This window comes from Ranitomeya variabilis, chromosome 2, assembly GCF_051348905.1.
Source record: "Ranitomeya variabilis isolate aRanVar5 chromosome 2, aRanVar5.hap1, whole genome shotgun sequence".
Lineage (NCBI taxonomy): Eukaryota > Metazoa > Chordata > Amphibia > Anura > Dendrobatidae > Ranitomeya > Ranitomeya variabilis.
In genome coordinates this window covers 1,075,626,164-1,075,648,217 of record NC_135233.1, presented here as the reverse complement: position 1 = coordinate 1,075,648,217, position 22,054 = coordinate 1,075,626,164, and the positions used below count along the sequence as shown (strand labels likewise).

General features: G+C 49.8%; 1 protein-coding gene across 5 annotated transcripts in view; it reads left to right on the top strand.

Moving 5' to 3' along the window:
• The first annotated feature begins 919 nt into the window (after positions 1 to 919).
• LOC143808688 (cytochrome P450 2K1-like) overlaps positions 920 to 22,054 on the top strand; it is a 79,926-nt gene continuing 58,791 nt past the window's right edge. For 2 of the 5 annotated variants that reach the window (XM_077291602.1, XM_077291605.1), the window contains exon 1: positions 943 to 974. Coding sequence is in view for 1 of the 5 variants with exons in the window: in XM_077291601.1 (XP_077147716.1) it covers positions 1,792 to 1,795 (4 nt within the window). In the remaining 4 variants the exon portion in view is untranslated. Of the gene's footprint in view, positions 975 to 1,657; positions 1,796 to 22,054 lie in introns of those variants that run through there. The other 3 variants (XM_077291604.1, XM_077291601.1, XM_077291603.1) reach the window with 3 other exon arrangements.

Genomic DNA, 22,054 nt, shown 5'->3' with positions numbered 1-22,054 from the left:
CCATCTCTACATGTCTGACAGCCATGCCATTCTAGTGTCAGTTGAATTCCAACCAAAGTACACCTCATTCTACTTAATGTGCTTCTGATTAGATGATCAAGACACATGAAAGCTGGGATTAAAAATCATGGTTATTCCACCAAATATCGATTTCTGAACTCTTCCTGAGTTAGAACATGGGTATTGTTGTTTCTAAATAAATAAGAACTTGTTTTCTTTGCATTATTTGAGATCTGGAATCACTGTTTGTTTTTTTATTAATTTGATGATTTTTCATTTGCTGCAAAAAGATACATTTTTAGCTTTGAATTTCGGAGACATGTTGTCAGTAGTTTATAGAATAAAACAACAATGTGCAATGTACATTTTATGGAAAAATATACTTATAAAGAGAAAAATCAGAGAAAATGAAAATTTTAAAGTGGTCTCTTAATTTTTTCCAGAGCTGTATATACAACATAACAAACATACGCATTCTATATTTACAGACTAAAAAGGGACCGCTATGGGATACTTCCTCATCCCACAGTGATTACACATGAGGAGAATGTTATCAAATGTTTTCTGGCCATGATTTTCCAGCTAGTATGTGAGGTAAAATTGTCATTAATGGAAGTTCAAGCTGTAGGACCGCTGTCATTTTTGAGAAGAAAGAATCTCATCCTCTTTACCTTCCCCCTGCAAGATGTAATCCCAGCCAACTATTGTGTGTTTAAGTGAAAACAATTAGAAATGTTGCAGAAAATTAATAGACTTCTAGTCAGCTTCTATTACTTGTCAGAAGTAAACAGTGATGCAACAACTGGGAAAGGCTGATGACTGTTCATAGAGATTATTATAATTTCCTTGTGAGTACAATGTTTAAAGAGCAGCCTGACTCAAATTACAAAGTCAAAGTCAGCAAATGGTATAAATATTCTCTGCACTTAAAACGCACAGCTCATATAGTGAAAGAAATAAGAGAGAACGGAGAGGTAAGCAATTATGTTCTTAGACCCCATGGCAGTCTCCTAAGGGGGATGAATTTTATTTAAATACTACACCAGACTAGACTACCTATAGACATCACATGCATCTACCTTAGCTTATTGAATTGGGGTCAAGAGACAAGCAGGAACCTTTGTTCAGTTGTTATAATATTGATTTGTCCGTATGTATTTAAAGAGGACCTTACACTGATGTTTTGCAGTTTGAAACTGAAGCGGTCATTATTTTATAATTTGCACTTAAATATTTCATTTTCTTTAAATCCAAGTAGGTATTGTCAGCAAGATTTTACTGGGGTATGTACTTTTTCCTTTTTCTGATGCTGACCAATTGTTAGCAGACGTCAACACAATGAGGAAAGTAGAACATGCCCCCACAAATGCATTAGCAATTAGTCTGCTCTACTTGCTGCAGAGGGTTGACATGTGCTGAAACAGTGCAGACCTGAGTGTGAACAACGAACAGCTTTCAGTTCCCATCTCTGGCAGCCATTGTCGGGGGAGAGGCAGCACTGGTGAGTTATCTCATTACAAATACTAATAGTAGCTATCCTGTCAAAGTGCTGCCAGCTCCACCAATCACAAGCAGGCATCTACATATGACGGGAGAAAGAACAAGCCCCCAATATAGCTTAAAGCAGACTGTGTATGCCATAATAATGCTGTCTGCTCTCATCACTGCAGAAAGACTATATATAAACTTGAATTTGAGAGGCAAGTTAGTAGAAGTGTTTGGAATGAGACTCAATGAGCCCCCCGAGGAAGCGATGGTGAAACGTGCGTCGGGGCCTAAGGCATCTAAGACATGGGTAAGAGGATTTGATTTGTTTTTATGTCAGCACTGATTAACTCTCATACAAATTGCCTCATTTGGATATACGTTTCTGTGGGTGTTTTTTTTTTGGGACACGGAATTTTGGATGCTCTATATGATTTATATAAAGTCCTATGTAGACCCTAGTTTACATTCATTAGTACATCCTGTGTGGCTTTTCCTACTTTCCATGTGTCTAAGATCAGGGTATTTGACACGGTTGTCATGTCATTAGTTTATATTGTTCCTTGATTTAACCATCTCATGCCTGTGTGGTCGCACCATGATTGCATTCTTATTCTCTGGATATAAACAGTGTGTTTCTTTCACTATATGTGTGGTGTAACCTGTATGCCTGATTTTAATAACTCATCTGCTTTGATTTATTGTATTTGAATAAAGTTCTTTTTGTACTTTTGTACAAACGGGGTTGAGATTGAATTCTTTGTTATATAGCATGCACACATGTACCTGATTAATTAGGTAGGAATTTAAGCTTCCACATGTTCGTTATTGCTAATGAGACTCAATGTTTGCAGTGCAGCCCTTCCACCAACATTGACTGCTGGAGATCAGAGGTGAAAGCTGTCAGTTAATCAAACTCAGGTCTGCCACAGCAGATGATATGGCATGTCAAGTTGAGTAGAATGGTTGTCAATGCTATTGCGGTATGTACCCTTATTCCCCTAGTGACTTGGTGCCTCCTTATGATTCATCAGTGAAAAAGAAGAAGTAGACACCCCAAGTGAAATCTCTCTGGTAAGACCCCAAAGCATTGCAGAGTATCAGATCACCGATCAAGCAAGGAAAAGTTGATGTCCCATCCAGGGACAAAGTAAAAAAGTGAAAATAAAGATTTACTAAATTGTAAAAATATATTAAAAAAATCACACAAAAAATGAAAAAATATTATGCCAATATATATATATATATTAATGTAAAACCAAAAATAAACAAAGTACACATCCAGAATACGATATATGACCAGATGTATAAAATTGCCCCACTAGTTCTTCACTAGTCACAAAATAGATTTTCAAACATAACTATTAATAATAAATTTTAACTATAAAATAAAAGGGTTGGGAGTGTAGTAAAAAGATGTCTAAGATGTTGGGATGAAGATATAACCAAAATAATAGGGTTGGGGAGACGGAAATCGGGAAGGAAACAGAAAAACAAATAAAGAGGGAAAAAGGAAAAGGGAAAAGGGGAGTCAGAACTACTTTATGGTCAAACAATTGACCAGTAAATATTATAATATACAATTATACCTAAATTTTGATGTTTCTAGGATACATATAAGATTGTTAACTGCCTGAGAGGTGGTACTGCTAAGCAATTAGATCAAAGATGTCCCAAATTTTCTATACCAGAGAGACCATTTTTTTTTTGTATTTTGCAATGTTATAGCTTTTAAGAGCGTAAATATGTTCATAAATGTTATGGGCCGCAATCCTTTCAATAATATCTTCTATTGAAGGGGGATCTTTGCGCTTTAAATAGGTAGCTATCAGATGGTTGGTAGTAATAAGTATATGACAGACAATATAATTAAGGTCTTTTAAAAGATTATCTATGCCCAAAAGAGTAATGCCAATTGTGGAGTTAGCGTAAGAGGACTATCAATGATATCATGAAATAAGATTCAATTTTCCCCAAAGACGTTTGATATGTATACTGTTATGGACCTGGTGGTTAGGAGCACCCGGAATGACCTGATGGTCAAACTAACACAGGACAAGCTCTGGGAAGTGGGAGCTCTGCTGACCGCAACCCCTAATCCTATCACACACACACTAGAAATAGCCGTGGAGCGTACCTAACTCTGCCTAGACGCCTCTTCACAGCCTAAGAGCTAACTACCCCTAGAGATAGGAAATAAAGCCTACCTTGCCTCAGAGAAATTCCCCAAAGGAAAAGGCAGCCCCCCACAAATATTGACTGTGAGTTAAGATGAAGTCACAAACACAGAAATGAAACAGGTTTCAGCAAAGGAGGCCAGACTTACTAAACAGACTGAGGATAGAAAAGGTATCTTTGCGGTCAGCACAAAAAAACTACAAAAGACCACGCAGAGTGTGCAAAAAGACCCCCGCACCGACTCACGGTGCGGAGGTGCCACTCTGCATCCCAGAGCTTCCAGCTAGCCAGGCAAAATCATGATAGCAAGCTGGGCTAAAAAACAATGAACAACAAATTAACAAGCAGGGACTTAGCTTCTGCTGGAGTAGACAGGTCACCAGAGAGATCCAAGAGAGAACTGAACCAGTACTAGAACATTGCCAGCTGGCAAGGAGTAACGATCTGAGTGGGCTTAAATAGAGAAGCCAGCCAAGGAATAAACTAGGTCACCTGTGAAAGGAACTTCAGAACCAGCAGCTCCACTCACAGCCACCAGAGGGAGTCCATGGACAGAACTCGCCGAAGTACCATTCATGACCACAGGAGGGAGTTCGATAACAGAATTCACAACAGTATACAATCCCAAAAGAGATGTTTCAATTGTTCATTGGAGCCACATTCTTTCCAGTAAAGGACAGAGTAAAATAAAGAAATGTTATGCATTCTTTGAGGGGTGAGGTACCATCTGGTTAGTAATTTGTAGTATGTTTCATGGAGAGTAACTCAAAGATTCGACCTGTATGAAATTTGTATAGCTTTTTTCCACTCCTGTATTAAAAAGTTAATTTTAAAATATTTCTCCCAATTATTTATATTGTTGGATTTCAATAATTATAGGTCATTATTAAGGTGTTTATAATGATTTTTAGTACTCCAAATGAAGGAGTTGTGGAGTTCCCTAAGTAAAGTGGAGATCTTTGTTGGGATTGGTACATTCTGAACGTTTTTCTTTTTATTGATGTTAGTAATGTATCTCTTAATATTGAGGTATGAGACAAAATATGTATCATCAAGTTAGAATATTTCCCGAAGAAGATAAAATGGCAAGAAATACTTATCCTCGGCAAGGAATAAATCTGAGATATATTTTAAACCCTTCTCTTTCCATGGTTTTAGATTGAGTTGGGAGATTATTATTTCCAAAACTTCAATTTTTTTTTTAAATTGTGATGGGGATAGTTTTAATGCTTTAAATAGTATTTTCCAAGCATTTACTGAGGAAACTATAGTCTGTGATTTTTGAAGGGGAAGGGTATTGTCTAATAAATGGTCTAAAATGAGAGTTTTTAAAGTAGTCTTGTTGATAGATTTTTCCAATAGTGACCATCTAGAGGTTGAGTTTGGGGTAATCCAATGAAAGCTTTGTTTTATCAAGGATGCTAGATGATAACTTGATATATTTTTTGCTCCTAGTCTACCATTTAGTTTCTTTCTTTGGAGAGTTTTGTTTGCGACTCTGAGGGTTTTTATTTTTCCATATGAACCTAGAGAGTTTTGCTTAAAATCTAGAAATCAATACGTTACTAGGTAAAAGAGGAATTGTTCTAAATACATACAAGAGATTGGGAAGCACAAACATCTTGTATGTTACGATTCTTCCTAAACAAGAAGGTTCATATTTGGATATGTTGGGACAGGTCTTTTTGTAAAAGCGTAAGAGGATTTTCCAAGTTAACTTCTAGCAATTCATGTGCCATGCACAGTAAAATCACAGAGTGACAGGTTAGAATAGAATAGACAGCATAGATACATACACATAGAATACATAAATATATAGATGTCAGTGACACACACACATTTATATACATATATATATATATACTAGCTATTGAACCCGTTCTACGCCCGGGTGGCGAGCATTTATATTGGTATATGGTCTCCATCCTGGTATGTGCTGCTCCCAACTTGCTCTCTCATCCTGTCATGTGCTGCTCCATCCTGCGCCCCATCCTGTCATGTGCTCCCATCCTGCGCCCCCATCCTGTCATGTGCTGCTCCCATCCTGCACCCCCATCCTGTCATGTGTGCGCCCCATTCTGTCATGTGCTGCTCCCATCCTGTGTCCCCATTCTGTCATGTGCTGCTCCCATCCTGTGCCCCCATCCTGTCATGTGCTGCTCCATCCTGCATCCACATCCTGTCATGTGCTCCCATCCTGCGCCCCCATCCTGTCATATGCTCCCATCGTGAACCCCATCCTGTCATGTGTGCGCCCCCAATCTGTCATGTGCTGCTCCCATCCTGCACCCCCATTCTGTCATGTGCTGCTCCCATTGTGCGCAATCATTCTGTCATGTGCTGTTCCCATCCTGCACCCCCATTCTGTCATGTGCTGTTCCCATCCTGCACCCCCATTCTGTCATGTGCTGCTCCCATCCTGTGCCCCCATTCTGTTGTAATGTGCTGCACCCATTCTGCCTGTTCCTGTTTCCATTCTGCCATATGTTGCTCCCATCTTTCTCTCTCCGGATCTACTGCCCGAGTGTGGCTGTGCTGAGTGCGGGCGGCTGTGCTGAGTGCGGGCGGCTGTGCGTGGCTGTGCTGAGTGCGGGCGGCTGTGCGTGGCTGTACTGAGTGCCAGCGGCTGTGCTGAGTGTGGGTGGCTGTGCATGGCTGTGCTGAGTGTGGGCGGCTGTGCGTGGCTGTGCTGAGTGCGGGCGGCTGTGCGTGGCTGTGCTGAGTGCGGGCGGCTGTGCGTGGCTGTGCTGAGTGCGGGCGGCTGTGCATGGCTGTGCTGAGTGCGGGCAGCTGTGCAGAGTGCGGGCGGCTGTGCGTGGCTGTGCTGAGTGTGGGTGGCTGTGCGAGGCTGTGATGAGTGCGGTCGGCTATGCGTGGCTGTGCTGAGTGCGGTCGGCTGTGTGTGGCTGTGCTGATTGCGGGCGGCTGTGCGAGGCTGTGATGAGTGCGGTCGGCTGTGCGTGGCTGTGCTGAGTGCGGGCGGATGTGCGAGGCTGTGATGAGTGCGGTCGGATATGCGTGGCTGTGCTGAGTGCGGGCGGCTGTGCGTGGCTGTGCTGAGTGCGGGCGGCTGTGCGTGGCTGTGCTGAGTGCGGGCGGCTGTGCGTGGCTGTGGTGAGTGCGGGTGGCTGTGCGGAGTACGGGTGGCTGTGCGTGGCTGTGCTGAGTGCGGGCGGCTGTGCGAGGCTGTGCTGAGTGCGGTCGGCTGTGCGTGGCTGTGCTGAGTGCGGTTGGCTGTGCGTGGCTGTGCTGAGTGCGGGCGGCTGTGCTGAGTGCGGGTGGCTGTGTGTGGCTGTGCTGGGTGCGGGCGACTGTGCGTGGCTGTGCTGAGTGCGGTCGGCTGTGTGTGGCTGTGCTGATTGCGGGCGGCTGTGCTGAGTGCGGGCGGCTGTGCGTGGCTGTGCTGAGTGCGGGTGGCTGTGCGGATTACGGGCGGCTGTGCGAGGCTGTGCTGAGTGCGGTCAGCTGTGCTGAGTGCGGTCAGCTGTGCATGGCTGTGCTGAGTGCGGTCGGCTGTGCGTGGCTGTGCTGAGTACGGGCGGCTGTGCTGAGTGTAGGTGGCTGTGTGTGGCTGTGCTGGGTGCGGGCGACTGTGCGTGGCTGTGCTGAGTGCGGTCAGCTGTGTGTGGCTGTGCTGATTGCGGGCGGCTGTGCTGAGTGCGGGCGGCTGTGCGTGGCTGTGCTAAGTGTGGGTGGCTGTGCGGAGTACGGGCGGCTGTGCGTGGCTGTGCTGAGTGCGGGCGGCTGTGCGTGGCTGTGCTGAGTGCGGGCGGCTGTGCGTGGCTGTGCTGAGTGCGGGCGGCTGTGCGTGGCTGTGCTGAGTGCGGGCGGCTGTGCTGAGTGCGGTCAGCTGTGCGTGGCTGTGCTGAGTGCGGGCGGCTGTGCTGAGTGCCGATGGCTGTGCGTGGCTGTGCTGAGTGCGGGCGGCTGTGCGTGGCTGTGCTGAGTACGGGCAGCTGTGCTGAGTGTGGGCGGCTGTACGCGGCTGTGCTGAGTGTGGGAGGCTTGCGTGGCTGTGCTGAGTGCGGGCGGCTGTGCGTGGCTGTGCTGAATGCGGGCGGCTGTGCGTGGCTGTACTGAGTGCCAGCGGCTGTGCTGAGTGTGGGTGGCTGTGCATGGCTGTGCTGAGTGTGGGCGGCTGTGCGTGTCTGTGCTGAGTGCGGGTGGCTGTGCGTGGCTGTGCTGAGTGCGGGTGGCTGTGCTGAGTGTGGGCGGCTGTGCGCGGCTGTGCTGAGTGCGGGAGGCTGTGCGTGGCTGTGCTGAGTGCGGGCGGCTGTGCGTGGCTGTGCTGAGTGCGGGCTGCTGTGCGTGGCTATGCTGAGTGCATGCTTCTGTGCGTGGCTGTGCTGAGTGCGGGCGGCTGTGCTGAGTGCGGGCGGCTGTGCGTGGCTGTGCTGAGTGTGGGCGGCTGTGCGTGGCTGTGCTGAGTGCAGGCGGCTGTGCTGAGTGCGGGCAGATGTGCGTGGCTGTGCTGAGTGCGGGCGGCTGTGCATGACTGTGCTGAGTGCGGGCGGCTGTGCTGAGTGCGGGCGGCTGTATGTGGCTGTGCTGAGTGCGGGCGGCTGTGCGTGGCTGTGCTGAGTGTGGGCGGCTGTGCGTGGCTGTGCTGAGTGCGGGCGGCTGTGCATGGCTGTGCTGAGTGCGGGGGGCTATGTGTGGCTGTGCTGAGTGCGGGCGGCTGTGCGTGGCTGTGCTGAGTGCGGGTGGCTGTGCGGAGTGCGGGCGGCTGTGCGTGTCTGTGCTGAGTGCGGGTGGCTGTGCGAGGCTGTGCTGAGTGCGGTCGGCTGTGCTGAGTGTGGTCGGCTGTGCGTGGCTGTGCTGAGTGCGGGCAGCTGTGCTGAGTGCGGGTGGCTGTGTGTGGCTGTGCTGGGTGCGGGTGACTGCGCGTGGCTGTGCTGAGTGTGGTCGGCTGTGTGTGGCTGTGCTGATTGCGGGCGGCTGTGCTGAGTGCGGGTGGCTGTGCGTGGCTGTGCTGAGTGCGGGTGGCTGTGCGGAGTACGGGCGGCTATGCGTGGCTGTGCTGAGTGCGGGCGGCTGTGCGTGGCTGTGCTGAGTGCAGGCGGCTGTGCGAGGCTGTGCTGAGTGCGGTCGGCTGTGCGTGGCTGTGCTCAGTGCGGTCGGCTGTGTGTGGCTGTGCTGAGTGCGGGCGGCTGTGAGGGGCTGTGCTGAGTGCAGTCGGCTGTGCGTGGCTGTGCTGAGTGCGGGCGGCTGTGCGTGGCTGTGCTGAGTGCGGGCAGCTGTGCGTGGCTGTGCTGAGTGCGGGCAGCTGTGCGTGGCTGTGCTGAGTACGGGCGGCTGTGCGTTGCTGTGCTGAGTGCGGGTGGCTGTGCGGAGTGCGGGCGGCTGTGCGTGGCTGTGCTGAGTGTGGGCGGCTGTGCGTGGCTGTGCTGAGTGCGGGCGGCTGTGCATGGCTGTGCTGAGTGCGGGGGGCTATGCGTGGCTGTGCTGAGTGCGGGCGGCTGTGCATGGCTGTGCTGAGTGCGGGGGGCTGTGCGTGGCTGTGCTGAGTGCGGGCGGCTGTGCATGGCTGTGCTGAGTGCGGGCGGCTGTGCGTGGCTGTGCTGAGTGCGGGCGGCTGTGCGTGGCTGTGCTGAGTGCGGGTGGCTGTGCGGAGTGCGGGCGGCTGTGCGTGTCTGTGCTGAGTGCGGGTGGCTGTGCGAGGCTGTGCTGAGTGCGGTCGGCTGTGCTGAGTGTGGTCGGCTGTGCGTGGCTGTGCTGAGTGCGGGCAGCTGTGCTGAGTGCGGGTGGCTGTGTGTGGCTGTGCTGGGTGCGGGCGACTGCGCGTGGCTGTGCTGAGTGTGGTCGGCTGTGTGTGGCTGTGCTGATTGCGGGCGGCTGTGCTGAGTGCGGGTGGCTGTGCGTGGCTGTGCTGAGTGCGGGTGGCTGTGCGGAGTACGGGCGGCTATGCGTGGCTGTGCTGAGTGCGGGCGGCTGTGCGTGGCTGTGCTGAGTGCAGGCGGCTGTGCGAGGCTGTGCTGAGTGCGGTCGGCTGTGCGTGGCTGTGCTCAGTGCGGTCGGCTGTGTGTGGCTGTGCTGAGTGCGGGCGGCTGTGAGGGGCTGTGCTGAGTGCAGTCGGCTGTGCGTGGCTGTGCTGAGTGCGGGCGGCTGTGCGTGGCTGTGCTGAGTGCGGGCAGCTGTGCGTGGCTGTGCTGAGTGCGGGCAGCTGTGCGTGGCTGTGCTGAGTACGGGCGGCTGTGCGTTGCTGTGCTGAGTGCGGGTGGCTGTGCGGAGTATGGGTGGCTGTGCGTGGCTGTGCTGAGTGCAAGCGGCTGTGCGAGGCTATGCTGAGTGCGGTCAGCTGTGCGTGGCTGTGCTGAGTGCGGTCGGCTGTGCATGGCTGTGCTGAGTGCGGGCGGCTGTGCTGAGTGCGGGTGGCTGTGTGTGGCTGTGCTGGGTGCGGTCGACTGTGCGTGGCTGTGCTGAGTACGGGCGGCTGTGCTGAGTGCAGGTGGCTGTGTGTGGCTGTGCTGGGTGCGGGCGACTGTGCGTGGCTGTGCTGAGTGCGGTCAGCTGTGTGTGGCTGTGCTGATTGCGGGCGGCTGTGCTCAGTGCGGGCGGCTGTGCGTGGCTGTGCTAAGTGTGGGTGGCTGTGCGGAGTACGGGCGGCTGTGCTTGGCTGTGCTGAGTGCGGGCGGCTGTGCGTGGCTGTGCTGAGTGCGGGGGGCTGTGCGTGGCTATGCTGAGTGCGGGCGGCTGTGCGTGGCTGTGCTGAGTGCGGGCGGCTGTGCTGAGTGCGGTCAGCTGTGCGTGGCTGTGCTGAGTGCGGGCGGCTGTGCTGAGTGCGGATGGCTGTGCATGGCTGTGCTGAGTGCGGGTGGCTGTGCGTGGCTGTGCTGAGTACGGGCAGCTGTGCTGAGTGTGGGCGGCTGTACGCGGCTGTGCTGAGTGTGGGAAGCTTGCGTGGCTGTGCTGAGTGCGGGCAGCTGTGCGTGGCTGTGCTGAGTGCGGGCGGCTGTGCGTGGCTGTACTGAGTTCCAGCGGCTGTGCTGAGTGTGGGTGGCTGTGCATGGCTGCGCTGAGTGTGGGCTGCTGTGCGTGTCTGTGCTGAGTGCGGGTGGCTGTGCGTGGCTGTGCTGAGTGCGGGTGGCTGTGCTGAGTGTGGGCGGCTGTGCGCGGCTGTGCTGAGTGCGGGAGGCTGTGCGTGGCTGTGCTGAGTGCGGGCGGCTGTGCGTGGCTGTGCTGAGTGCGGGCGGCTGTGCGTGGCTATGCTGAGTGCAGGCTTCTGTGCGTGGCTGTGCTGAGTGCGGGCGGCTGTGCTGAGTGTGGGCGGCTGTGCGTGGCTGTGCTGAGTGTGGGCGGCTGTGCGTGGCTGTGCTGAGTGCGGGCGGCTGTGCTGAGTGCGGGCGGATGTGCGTGGCTGTGCTGAGTGCGGGCGGCTGTGCATGACTGTGCTGAGTGCGGGCGGCTGTGCTGAGTGCGGGCGGCTGTATGTGGCTGTGCTGAGTGTGGGCGGCTGTGCGTGGCTGTGCTGAGTGCGGGCGGCTGTGCGTGGCTGTGCTGAGTGCGGGCGGCTGTGCGTGGCGGTGCTGAGTGCGGGCGGCTGTGCGTGGCTGTGCTGAGTGCGGGCGGCTGTGCGTGGCTGTGCTGAGTGTGGGCGGCTGTGCGTGGCTGTGCTGAGTGCGGGCGGCTGTGCATGGCTGTGCTGAGTGCGGGGGGCTGTGCTTGGCTGTGCTGAGTGCGGGCGGCTGGGCATGGCTGTGCTGAGTGCGGGCGGCTATGCTGAGTACGGTCGGCTGTGCATGGCTGTGCTGAGTGCGGGCGGCTGTGCGTGGCTGTGCTGAGTGCGGGCAGCTGTGCGTGGCTGTGCTGAGTGCGGGCGGCTGTGTGTGGCTGTGCTGAGTGCGAGCGGCTGGGCGTGGCGGTGCTAAGTGCGGGCGGCTGTGCGTGGCTGTGCTGAGTGCGGGCGGCTGGGCGTGGCTGTGCTGAGTGCGGGCGGCTGTGCGTGACTGTGCTGAGTGCGGGCGGCTGTGCTGAGTGCGGGCGGCTGTACGTGGCTGTGCTGAGTGCGGGCGGCTGTGTGTGGCTGTGCTGAGTGCGGGCGGCTGGGCGTGGCGGTGCTGAGTGCGGGCGGCTGTGTGTGGCTGTGCTGAGTGTGGGTGGCTGTGCGTGGCTGTGCTGAGTGCGGGCGGCTGTGCGTGGCTGTGCTGAGTGCAGTCGGCTGTATTTACTGCCTGAGTGCGGCGCTGGCTATAATAGATACAGCACCTCTGCAGCCAGCACGGCGAGGGCTGACTCCGCCCACTCGCGTCACTGGTCACATGCTGGTGGTGACATCATCGAAGGTCCTGGAGCTCCGCTGGGCTCTACAGCTACCCTGACTAAAGCTGGAGAGCACGGAGCCCCTATGGCCGCTATATTATGGGGTATACGCGGGTGTGTGGAGCCCCCTTGGCCGGTATATTGGGGGGGAGGGAATAATTAAGCTTGGCTGCGGTACTCTGGTCCAGACTGCGCAGGCGCGGTGCGTCGCGCTTGCGCAGTCTATAAAGGCTTCGGACAGACTGACGCTCCCACCATTATATTATAGATATGTTTATACACACACACACACATATATATATATATATATATATATATATATATATATATATATATATGTATATATATATATATATATGTTTCACTATGCCTAATGGCATTAGTGTTTTAAAATCCGGAGTTGTATTTCCTCCAGCACAGTAAGTGTTGAGAGGGTTATGTTATTTTATGGGCTGGTTTTTAGGGGGACTTCATAGAGCGAGTGGAAGAGTGTTTCTCATATCTCCCCCTACAGATCCAGCATCACGGTGTGCTGACAGGACCTTGGTGAGGTCACAGTCATGTGATCAGTCACATGGTGGAGTCACATGGTCCAGGCTTAAATGACTGAGGTCAGGGTGTTTAAGGACTTGCTACATGCGGTGATAATAGTGTGGGACTTTAAGCTATTCTGGGACTTGTGGGGGAAGTCGGGGATACCTGGCTGGTGACAAGGACGAGACGGTGACCAATGAGGTGTAGATTCCTCAACTGGGGGTTTATGGGGGAATTTTTGGGACTTCTGAAATGTGGGATCTTACCCTAAAAGGGCTTTGGAAAATGTGACCTTGATAAATGGGGTTGCCCAAGAACTGGGGACTGACACCAGGTATCCACATTTTGCATTAAATGGAGAGCTATTGTATCGGGTCAGTGAGCTGAGAGATGAAGTAGTAGAGCAGTTGTTAGTACCGGGCCCCTATAGGTGTAGAGTATTAGACCTGGCACATTCACATATCTTGAGTGGATATCTGGGAGTAGGCAAAAAACAAGAATGGGTCCTTAGGAGGTTCTAATGTCCTGGGTGTAATCGGGAGATTATTAACTATTGCCAGCCCTGCCCTACTTGTCAGCTTACAGTCCCTGTGTCCCATTTTCAAAGTCCCCATGTGCCAATGCCCATTATAGAGGTCCATTTGACAGGATTGCCATGGACCTTGTGGGGCCCCTGGTTTAGTCCGCCAAGGGGCACCAATACATACTAGTGGTGATTGACTATGCAACATGGTACCCGGAGGCAGTACCCCTTAGAAACTCCTCTGCCAGAATCATAGCCTGAGAGTTAGTCCATATTTTTTCTTGAACAGGCCTGTTGAAAGAGATCCTGATGGACCAAGGCACACCATTTATGTCCAAAGTGATGAGGGAGTTGTGCAAGACTCTTCACATTACCCAACTTCGCATGTCTGTGTACCATCCGCAGACGGACGGTCTGGTGGAGAGATTCAACAAGACATTGAAGTCCATGCTTAAGAAGATTGTGGAGAGGGAAGGCCAAGACTAGGATTGCCTACTGCCGTACCTGCTGTTCTCTATCAGTGAAGTATCTCAGTCCTCTACGAGATTCTCACGTTTGAGCTGTCGTATTGACGACACCCCTGTCATGATCTCCATGGCCAGAGAACTAGCATAAGCCTCAATAGGAACAAGCTCTTGGAAGATGTAACTATACTGACCATGAACTAAACCTACCGCATCATCTAGAAGTAGCCAGGTAGCATGTCCTACTTTTTATCCCTATATGCCCAGCGCCGGCCGGAGAACTAAATAATGCTAGCAGAGGGAAATATAAGACCTGACTCACCTCTAGAGAAATGCCCAAAAAGGAGACAGAGGCCCCCCACATATATTGGCGGTGATATGAGATGAAACAACAAACGCAGCAGGAAAATAGTTTTAGCAAATTTGAGGTCCGCTTTCTAGATAGCAGAAGACAGAAAGCATACTTTCATGGTCAGTAGAAAACCCTAACAAAACACATCCAGAAATTACTTTAGGACTCTGGCATTAACTCATAATACCAGAGTGGCAATTCCTGATCAACAAGAGCTTTCCAGACACAGTAACGAAACTGCAGCTGTGAACTGGAACCAAAATACAAAAACAAAACATGGACGAATGTCCAACTTATCTAGTAGATGTCTGGGAGCAGGAACAAGCACAGAGAGGCTTCTGATAACATTGTTGACCGGCAAGCATCTAACAGAGAAGCCAGGTTATATAGCGACACCCAGATCTAATCAGAACAGGTGAACAGGGAAGATGATGTCACAAGTTCAATTCCACCAGTAGCCACCGGGGGAGCCCAGAATCCAAATTCACAACAGTACCCCCCCCTCAAGGAGGGGGCACCGAACCCTCACCAGAACCACCAGGGCGATCAGGATGGGCCCCATGAAAGGCACGAACCAGATCAGAGGCATGAACATCAGATGCAGTGACCCAAGAATTATCCTCCTGGCCGTATCCCTTCCACTTGACCAGATACTGGAGTCTCCGTCTGGAAACACGGGAGTCTAGGATTTTTTCCACAACGTACTCCAACTCACCCTCAACCAACACCGGAGCAGGAGGCCCAACGGAAGGCACAACCGGTGCCTCATACCTGCGCAATAACGACCGATGAAAAACGTTATGAATAGAAAAGGATGCAGGGAGGTCCAAACGGAAGGAAACAGGGTTAAGAATCTCCAATATTCTATACGGACCGATGAACCGAGGCTTAAACTTAGGAGATGAGACCCTCATAGGGACAAAACGAGAAGACAACCACACCAAATCTCCAACACAAAGCCGAGGACCAACACGACGGTGACGGTTGGCAAAAAGCTGAGTCTTCTCCTGGGACAACTTTAAATTGTCCATCACCTGCCCCCAGATATGATGCAATCTCTCCACCACCGCATCCACTCCAGGACAATCCGAGGATTCCATCTGACCGGAGGAAAATCGAGGGTGGAACCCCGAATTACAGAAAAACGGGGACACCAAAGTGGCAGAGCTGGCCCGATTATTGAGGGCGAACTCCGCCAATGGCAAAAAAGCAACCCAATCATCCTGGTCAGCAGACACAAAACACCTCAGATATGTCTCCAGGGTCTGATTAGTCCGCTCGGTCTGGCCATTAGTCTGAGGGTGAAAAGCAGACGAAAAAGACAAATCCATGCCCATCCTAGCACAGAATGCCCGCCAAAATCTAGACACAAATTGGGTTCCTCTGTCAGAAACGATATTCTCAGGAATACCATGCAAACGAACAACATTTTGAAAAAACAGGGGCACCAACTCGGAAGAAGAAGGCAATTTGGGCAGGGGAACCAAATGGACCATCTTAGAAAAACGGTCACACACCACCCAGATGACAGACATCTTCTGAGAAACAGGCAGATCTGAAATAAAATCCATCGAGATGTGTGTCCAAGGCCTCTTAGGAATAGGCAAGGGCAACAATAATCCACTAGCCCGAGAACAACAAGGCTTGGCCCGAGCACAAACGTCACAAGACTGCACAAAGCCTCGCACATCTCGTGACAGGGAAGGCCACCAGAAGGATCTTGCCACCAAATCCCTGGTACCAAAAATTCCAGGATGACCTGCCAATGCAGAAGAATGTACCTCAGAGATGACTCTACTGGTCCAATCATCAGGAACAAACAACCTATCAGGCGGACAACGATCCGGTCTATCCGCCTGAAACTCCTGCAAGGCCCGCCGCAGGTCTGGAGAAACGGCTGACAAGATAACTCCCTCCTTAAGAATACCTGTGGGGTCAGAGTTGCCGGGTGAATCAGGCTCAAAACTCCTAGAAAGGGCATCCGCCTTAACATTCTTAGAACCCGGTAGGTACGATACCACAAAATCAAACCGAGAGAAAAATAATGACCAGCGCGCCTGTCTAGGATTCAGGCGCCTGGCGGTCTCAAGATAGATCAAATTTTTGTGGTCAGTCAATACCACCACCTGATGTCTGGCCCCCTCGAGCCAATGGCGCCACTCCTCAAACGCCCACTTCATGGCCAAAAGCTCCCGATTCCCAACATCATAATTCCGCTCAGCGGGCGAAAATTTACGGGAAAAGAAGGCACAAGGCCTCATCACGGCGCAGTCAGAACTTTTCTGCGACAACACTGCCCAAGCCCCGATCTCAGAAGCGTCGACCTCAACCTGAAAAGGAAGAGTCACATCAGGCTGACGCAACACAGGGGCAGAAGAAAAACGGCGCTTAAGCTCCTGAAAGGCCTCCACAGCATCAGGGGACCAATTAGCAACATCAGCACCCTGTCTAGTCAAATCGGTCAATGGCTTAACGACATCCGAAAAACCAGAAATAAATCGACGATAAAAGTTGGCAAAGCCCAAAAATTTCTGAAGACTTTTAAGAGAAGAGGGCTGCGTCCAATCACAAACAGCTCGAACCTTGACAGGATCCATCTCAACGGAAGAGGGAGAAAAAATATATCCCAAAAAGGAAATTCTCTGAACCCCAAAAACGCACTTAGAACCCTTGACACACAGAGAATTAGACCGCAAAACCTGAAAAACCCTCTTAACTTGCCGGACATGAGAGTCCCAATCATCCGAAAAAATCAGAATATCATCCAGATACACTATCATAAATTTATCCAAAAAATCGCGGAAAATATCATGCATGAAGGACTGGAAGACTGAAGGGGCATTAGAAAGACCAAAAGGCATCACCAAATACTCAAAGTGGCCCTCGGGCGTATTAAATGCGGTTTTCCACTCATCCCCCTGCCTGATCCGCACCAAATTATACGCCCCACGGAGATCAATCTTAGAGAACCACTTGGCCCCCTTTATGCGAGCAAACAAATCAGTCAGCAACGGCAATGGGTATTGATATTTAACCGTGATTTTATTCAAAAGCCGATAATCAATACATGGTCTCAAAGAGCCGTCTTTTTTTGACACAAAGAAAAAACCGGCTCCTAAGGGAGATGACGATGGACGAATATGTCCCTTTTCCAAGGACTCCTTTATATATTCTCGCATAGCAGTATGTTCAGGCACAGACAGATTAAATAAACGACCCTTTGGGTATTTACTACCCGGAATTAAATCTATAGCACAATCGCACTCACGGTGCGGAGGTAGTGAACCCAGCTTGGGTTCTTCAAAGACGTCACGATAATCAGACAGGAACTCAGGGATTTCAGAGGGAATAGATGATGAAATGGACACCAAAGGTACGTCCCCATGAGTCCCCTTACATCCCCAGCTCAACACAGACATAGCTCTCCAGTCAAGGACTGGGTTGTGAGACTGCAGCCATGGCAATCCCAGCACCAAATCATCATGTAGATTATACAGCACCAGAAAACGAATAGTCTCCTGGTGATCCGGATTAATACACATAGTCACTTGTGTCCAGTATTGTGGTTTATTATTAGCCAATGGGGTGGAGTCAATCCCCTTCAGAGGAATAAGAGTCTCCAAAGGCTCTAAATCATACCCACAACGATTGGCAAAGGACCAATCCATAAGACTCAAAGCGGCGCCAGAGTCGATATAGGCGTCCGTAGTAATAGATGACAAAGAGCAAATCAGGGTCACAGACAAAATAAATTTAGACTGTAAAGTGCCAATGGGAACGGATTTATCAAGCTTTTTAGTACGCTTAAAGCATGCTGATATAACATGAGTAGAATCCCCACAATAGAAACACAACCCATTTTTCCGTCTAAAATTCTGCCGCTCGCTTCTGGACAGAATTCTATCACACTGCATGTTTTCTGGCGTCTTCTCAGTGGACACCGCCAGATGGTGCACTGGTTTGCGCTCCCGCAGACGCCTATCGATCTGAATGGCCATTGTCATGGACTCATTCAGACTTGCAGGCACAGGGAACCCCACCATAACATCCTTAATGGCATCAGAAAGACCCTCTCTGAAAGTAGCCGCCAAGGCACACTCATTCCACTGAGTAAGCACAGACCATTTACGGAATTTTTGGCAGTAAATTTCAGCTTCATCTTGCCCCTGCGATAGGGACATCAAAGTTTTTTCTGCCTGAAGTTCCAAATGAGGTTCCTCATACAGCAAGCCCAAGGCCAGAAAAAACGCATCCACATTGCGCAACGCAGGATCCCCTGGTGCCAATGCAAAAGCCCAATCTTGAGGGTCGCCGCGGAGCAAGGAAATCACAATCCCAACCTGCTGTGCAGGGTCTCCAGCAGAACGAGATTTCAGGGACAAAAATAACTTACAATTATTTCTAAAATTCTGAAAGCTAGATCTATTCCCTGAGAAGAATTCCGGCAAAGGAATTCTCGGCTCTGATACCGGAGCATGAACAACAAAATCTTGCAAACTTTGTACTTTCGTGGCGAGATTATTCAAACCTGCAGTTACACTCTGTAGATCCATTATAGACAGGTGAACATAGAGCCATTCAAAGATTAGAAGGAGAGAGAAAAAAAAGAAAGACTGCAGCATAGACAGACTGGCAAGTGATCCAATTAAGAGCACACTAACTACTAGAGAAAAAAAAAAAAAAAAAAAAAAAAATTTTCAGCAGACTTCTTATTTCTCTCCTTTCTCAGCCAAGGATTTTAACCCTTTAGTGGGCCGGTCAAACTGTCATGATCTCCATGGCCAGAGAACTAGCATAAGCCTCAATAGGAACAAGCTCTTGGAAGATGTAACTATACTGACCATGAACTAAACCTACCGCATCATCTAGAAGTAGCCAGGTAGCATGTCCTACTTTTTATCCCTATATGCCCAGCGCCGGCCGGAGAACTAAATAATGCTAGCAGAGGGAAATATAAGACCTGACTCACCTCTAGAGAAATGCCCAAAAAGGAGACAGAGGCCCCCCACATATATTGGCGGTGATATGAGATGAAACAACAAACGCAGCAGGAAAATAGTTTTAGCAAATTTGAGGTCCGCTTTCTAGATAGCAGAAGACAGAAAGCATACTTTCATGGTCAGTAGAAAACCCTAACAAAACACATCCAGAAATTACTTTAGGACTCTGGCATTAACTCATAATACCAGAGTGGCAATTCCTGATCAACAAGAGCTTTCCAGACACAGTAACGAAACTGCAGCTGTGAACTGGAACCAAAATACAAAAACAAAACATGGACGAATGTCCAACTTATCTAGTAGATGTCTGGGAGCAGGAACAAGCACAGAGAGGCTTCTGATAACATTGTTGACCGGCAAGCATCTAACAGAGAAGCCAGGTTATATAGCGACACCCAGATCTAATCAGAACAGGTGAACAGGGAAGATGATGTCACAAGTTCAATTCCACCAGTAGCCACCGGGGGAGCCCAGAATCCAAATTCACAACACACCCCCATGACTTCTAGATGCTGCAAAGGAGACCTGGGAGGCAGAAGTTACACCCCACCGGAGGGTTATTGAGCATGTGGCTCAAATGTTAAACCGGATCACAAGGGTGATGTTGATTGTGAAGGAGAGCCTCCTTCAAGCACTAGAAGTCCAGGCGAGGGTCTACAATTGAGCCGCAAAGCTGAGACAGTTTAATCCTGGAGACCGAATGTCGGTGTTGATTCCCACCATGGAAAGTAAATTCCTGGTGAAGTGGCAAGGGCCATACGAGGTGGTCAAGAAATTGAGTGGCATCAACTACAATGTCCACCAACCAGGGAGAAGGAAGCCTCACCAAGTGTACCACATCAACCTGCTGAAACCATGGCAAGACAGGGATCTGGTAGAAGCACAATGCCTAGAGGCCAGTCCTGAAGCCAAGGTCGAGGATGTTACAGTGCCAGAGACACTGTCACCAACCCAGAAACAACAGCGCCATGAGCTGCTTCAGTGGAACCAAGACCTGTTTACGGAGCTACCAGGTTGTGGAGTATGAAATCCTCACTGCACCACATGAGGGTGAATCAGAAGCTGTATCGGATTCTCGAAGCCCGCTGCGAGGTGATCTCCAAGGAGGTGAGGAGAATGTTGAGTCTGTGTGCTGTCCAGACTCCCCTGCTTTGCAAGTGAAGTTGCCAAAACCCCTGGCTTTGGGCAGAGGGGGGAATATGTGACAGAGTCACTGGTAATATAATAGAAGGGAGATATGTTTCACTATACCTAATGGCATCATTGTTATCAAATCCAGAGTTGTATTTCCTCCAGCACAGTTAGTGTTGCGAGGGTTAAGTTATGTTATGGGCTGGTTTTTAGGGGCACATTCATAGAGTGGGTGGGAGAGTGTCCCCAATATCTCCTCCTACAGAGCTAGAACCATGGTGAGCTGACTGGACCTTGGTGAGGTCACAGTCATGTGATCAGTCAGGTGATGGAGGAGTCACATGGTCCGGGCTTAAATAACTGAAGGAACGAACTTTCAGTGTTCAGTGTGGGCCTGGAGAAGGAACACTGCAGGAGAGTGCTCCATAGACTAGTGAACCTGAGCCGTGTGTGTTCTGTCAGCTATGAGGCTATGAGCAGGAGGGACCCTGCTCACAGAAGGACTGTTTGCTCTGCCACCATTTTGTTTTGTTTCTTGTTTGTCACAGTGGGTTGTATTTTCTTTACTACTACCCCCTTGATTTATGCTGCCTGTAATGAACCAAAGGAAGTTCTTAAAGTCGCAGTGTACCCATGTCTACCTCCATGTGCAGCCGAGAAAGCCGCTTTAAAACAACATGTATATATTTTACATAGATAAATAGAAGAGAAGCCGACAATTCTTCTGCCGTGTACTGTAAAATCACAGCAGGAGCCAACAGAATAGAAGATATGGATTACCTAGAGAAAATACAAATAGAATAGGTAGATACAGTATACAGAAGTCAGTGACAAAAGCAATTAGTGCAGTGTGTGTGTGCAGCTTTGTACATGTATTTAATTAATAAAATATTGTTTTTCTGAAAAAATGATGTGGGTTCCTGCGTAATTTTCTTAACCAGCAGAGGGAAAGCTGAAGGCTGAGGGCTGATGTTTATAGCCTTCAAAGGGCGTAATACCCATGGAGCTTCCAACGCTATTAATATGAGTTCACAACTGTATACTTAGCTTTTGCTGGCTATTAAAATGGAGGACAATAAAAAACTGACATACGGTCCCCCTATAATTAATAACCAACAAAGGCTATGCAGACAGCTGCGGGTTGATATTAATAGCTTAGGAAGGGACCATGGATACTGACCTCCCCAGGCTAAAAACATCACCTCTCAGCCGCCCCAGAAAAGGTGCATCTCTAAAAAGGCCAATTCTGGCACTTAGCCTCACTCTACGCACTTTCCCTGTAGCAGTGGCAAGTGGGGTGATTGTTGTGGGGTTGATGTCACCTTTGTATTATCAGGTGACATCAAGCCCTTAGGTTAGTAATGGAGAGGTGTCAGTAAGACGCCCCTATTACTGACACCATAGTCACATTGTATGAAAACACAGACACCCAGAGAAAGTCCTTTAACTGAAATAATGACACAGATTCCTTTAATAGATCTTAATTAAATCAAACTTATGCCCTCGCCCATTCCCCTGATGCCCTCGTCATCTGCAAAAGAGTTTAAAAAACAAAACAACAAAATTCCTCACCTTTCTGCAGAGTTGCTACTTATCCATTTCTCCCATGACGAATATAGCTCAGCTACATCTAGATGGCAGGCTGCATGGTTGCATGATGTGACCATACAGCCTACCATTGAGCAGAAATACTGAGCACAAGTGAACTTGTATTTGCAGTGTGAGGGCACCACGAGCGTAAGAAAGGGCACTTACCCTGATGTCTGTGGGCAAAACATGGTGCCCTCAGAACATTCCATCAAAATTGGCACTCAAAAATGCTTTTGGTACATAATTCTACTTACCGTATTTTGTGGACTATAAGACACTTTTTCCCAAAAAATATTGAAGGAAAATGGGGGGTGCGTCTTATAGTACGGGTGTACCTTATAGTCCAACTGTAGCTGAGGTGAGAGGCAGCAACGGAGAAGGAGAGGGTCGCAGGAGACAGCGGCTGCGACTAACACTTTCAAAGTATATTAATGTTCACTGCCCCCATAGTCTCGCCCACCTCTACTGAAGGTGGCACCTAGAGGAGAGCAGAAATATGGGAGTGGAGAGTAGTAGATATTCAGGAATACATGTAAGA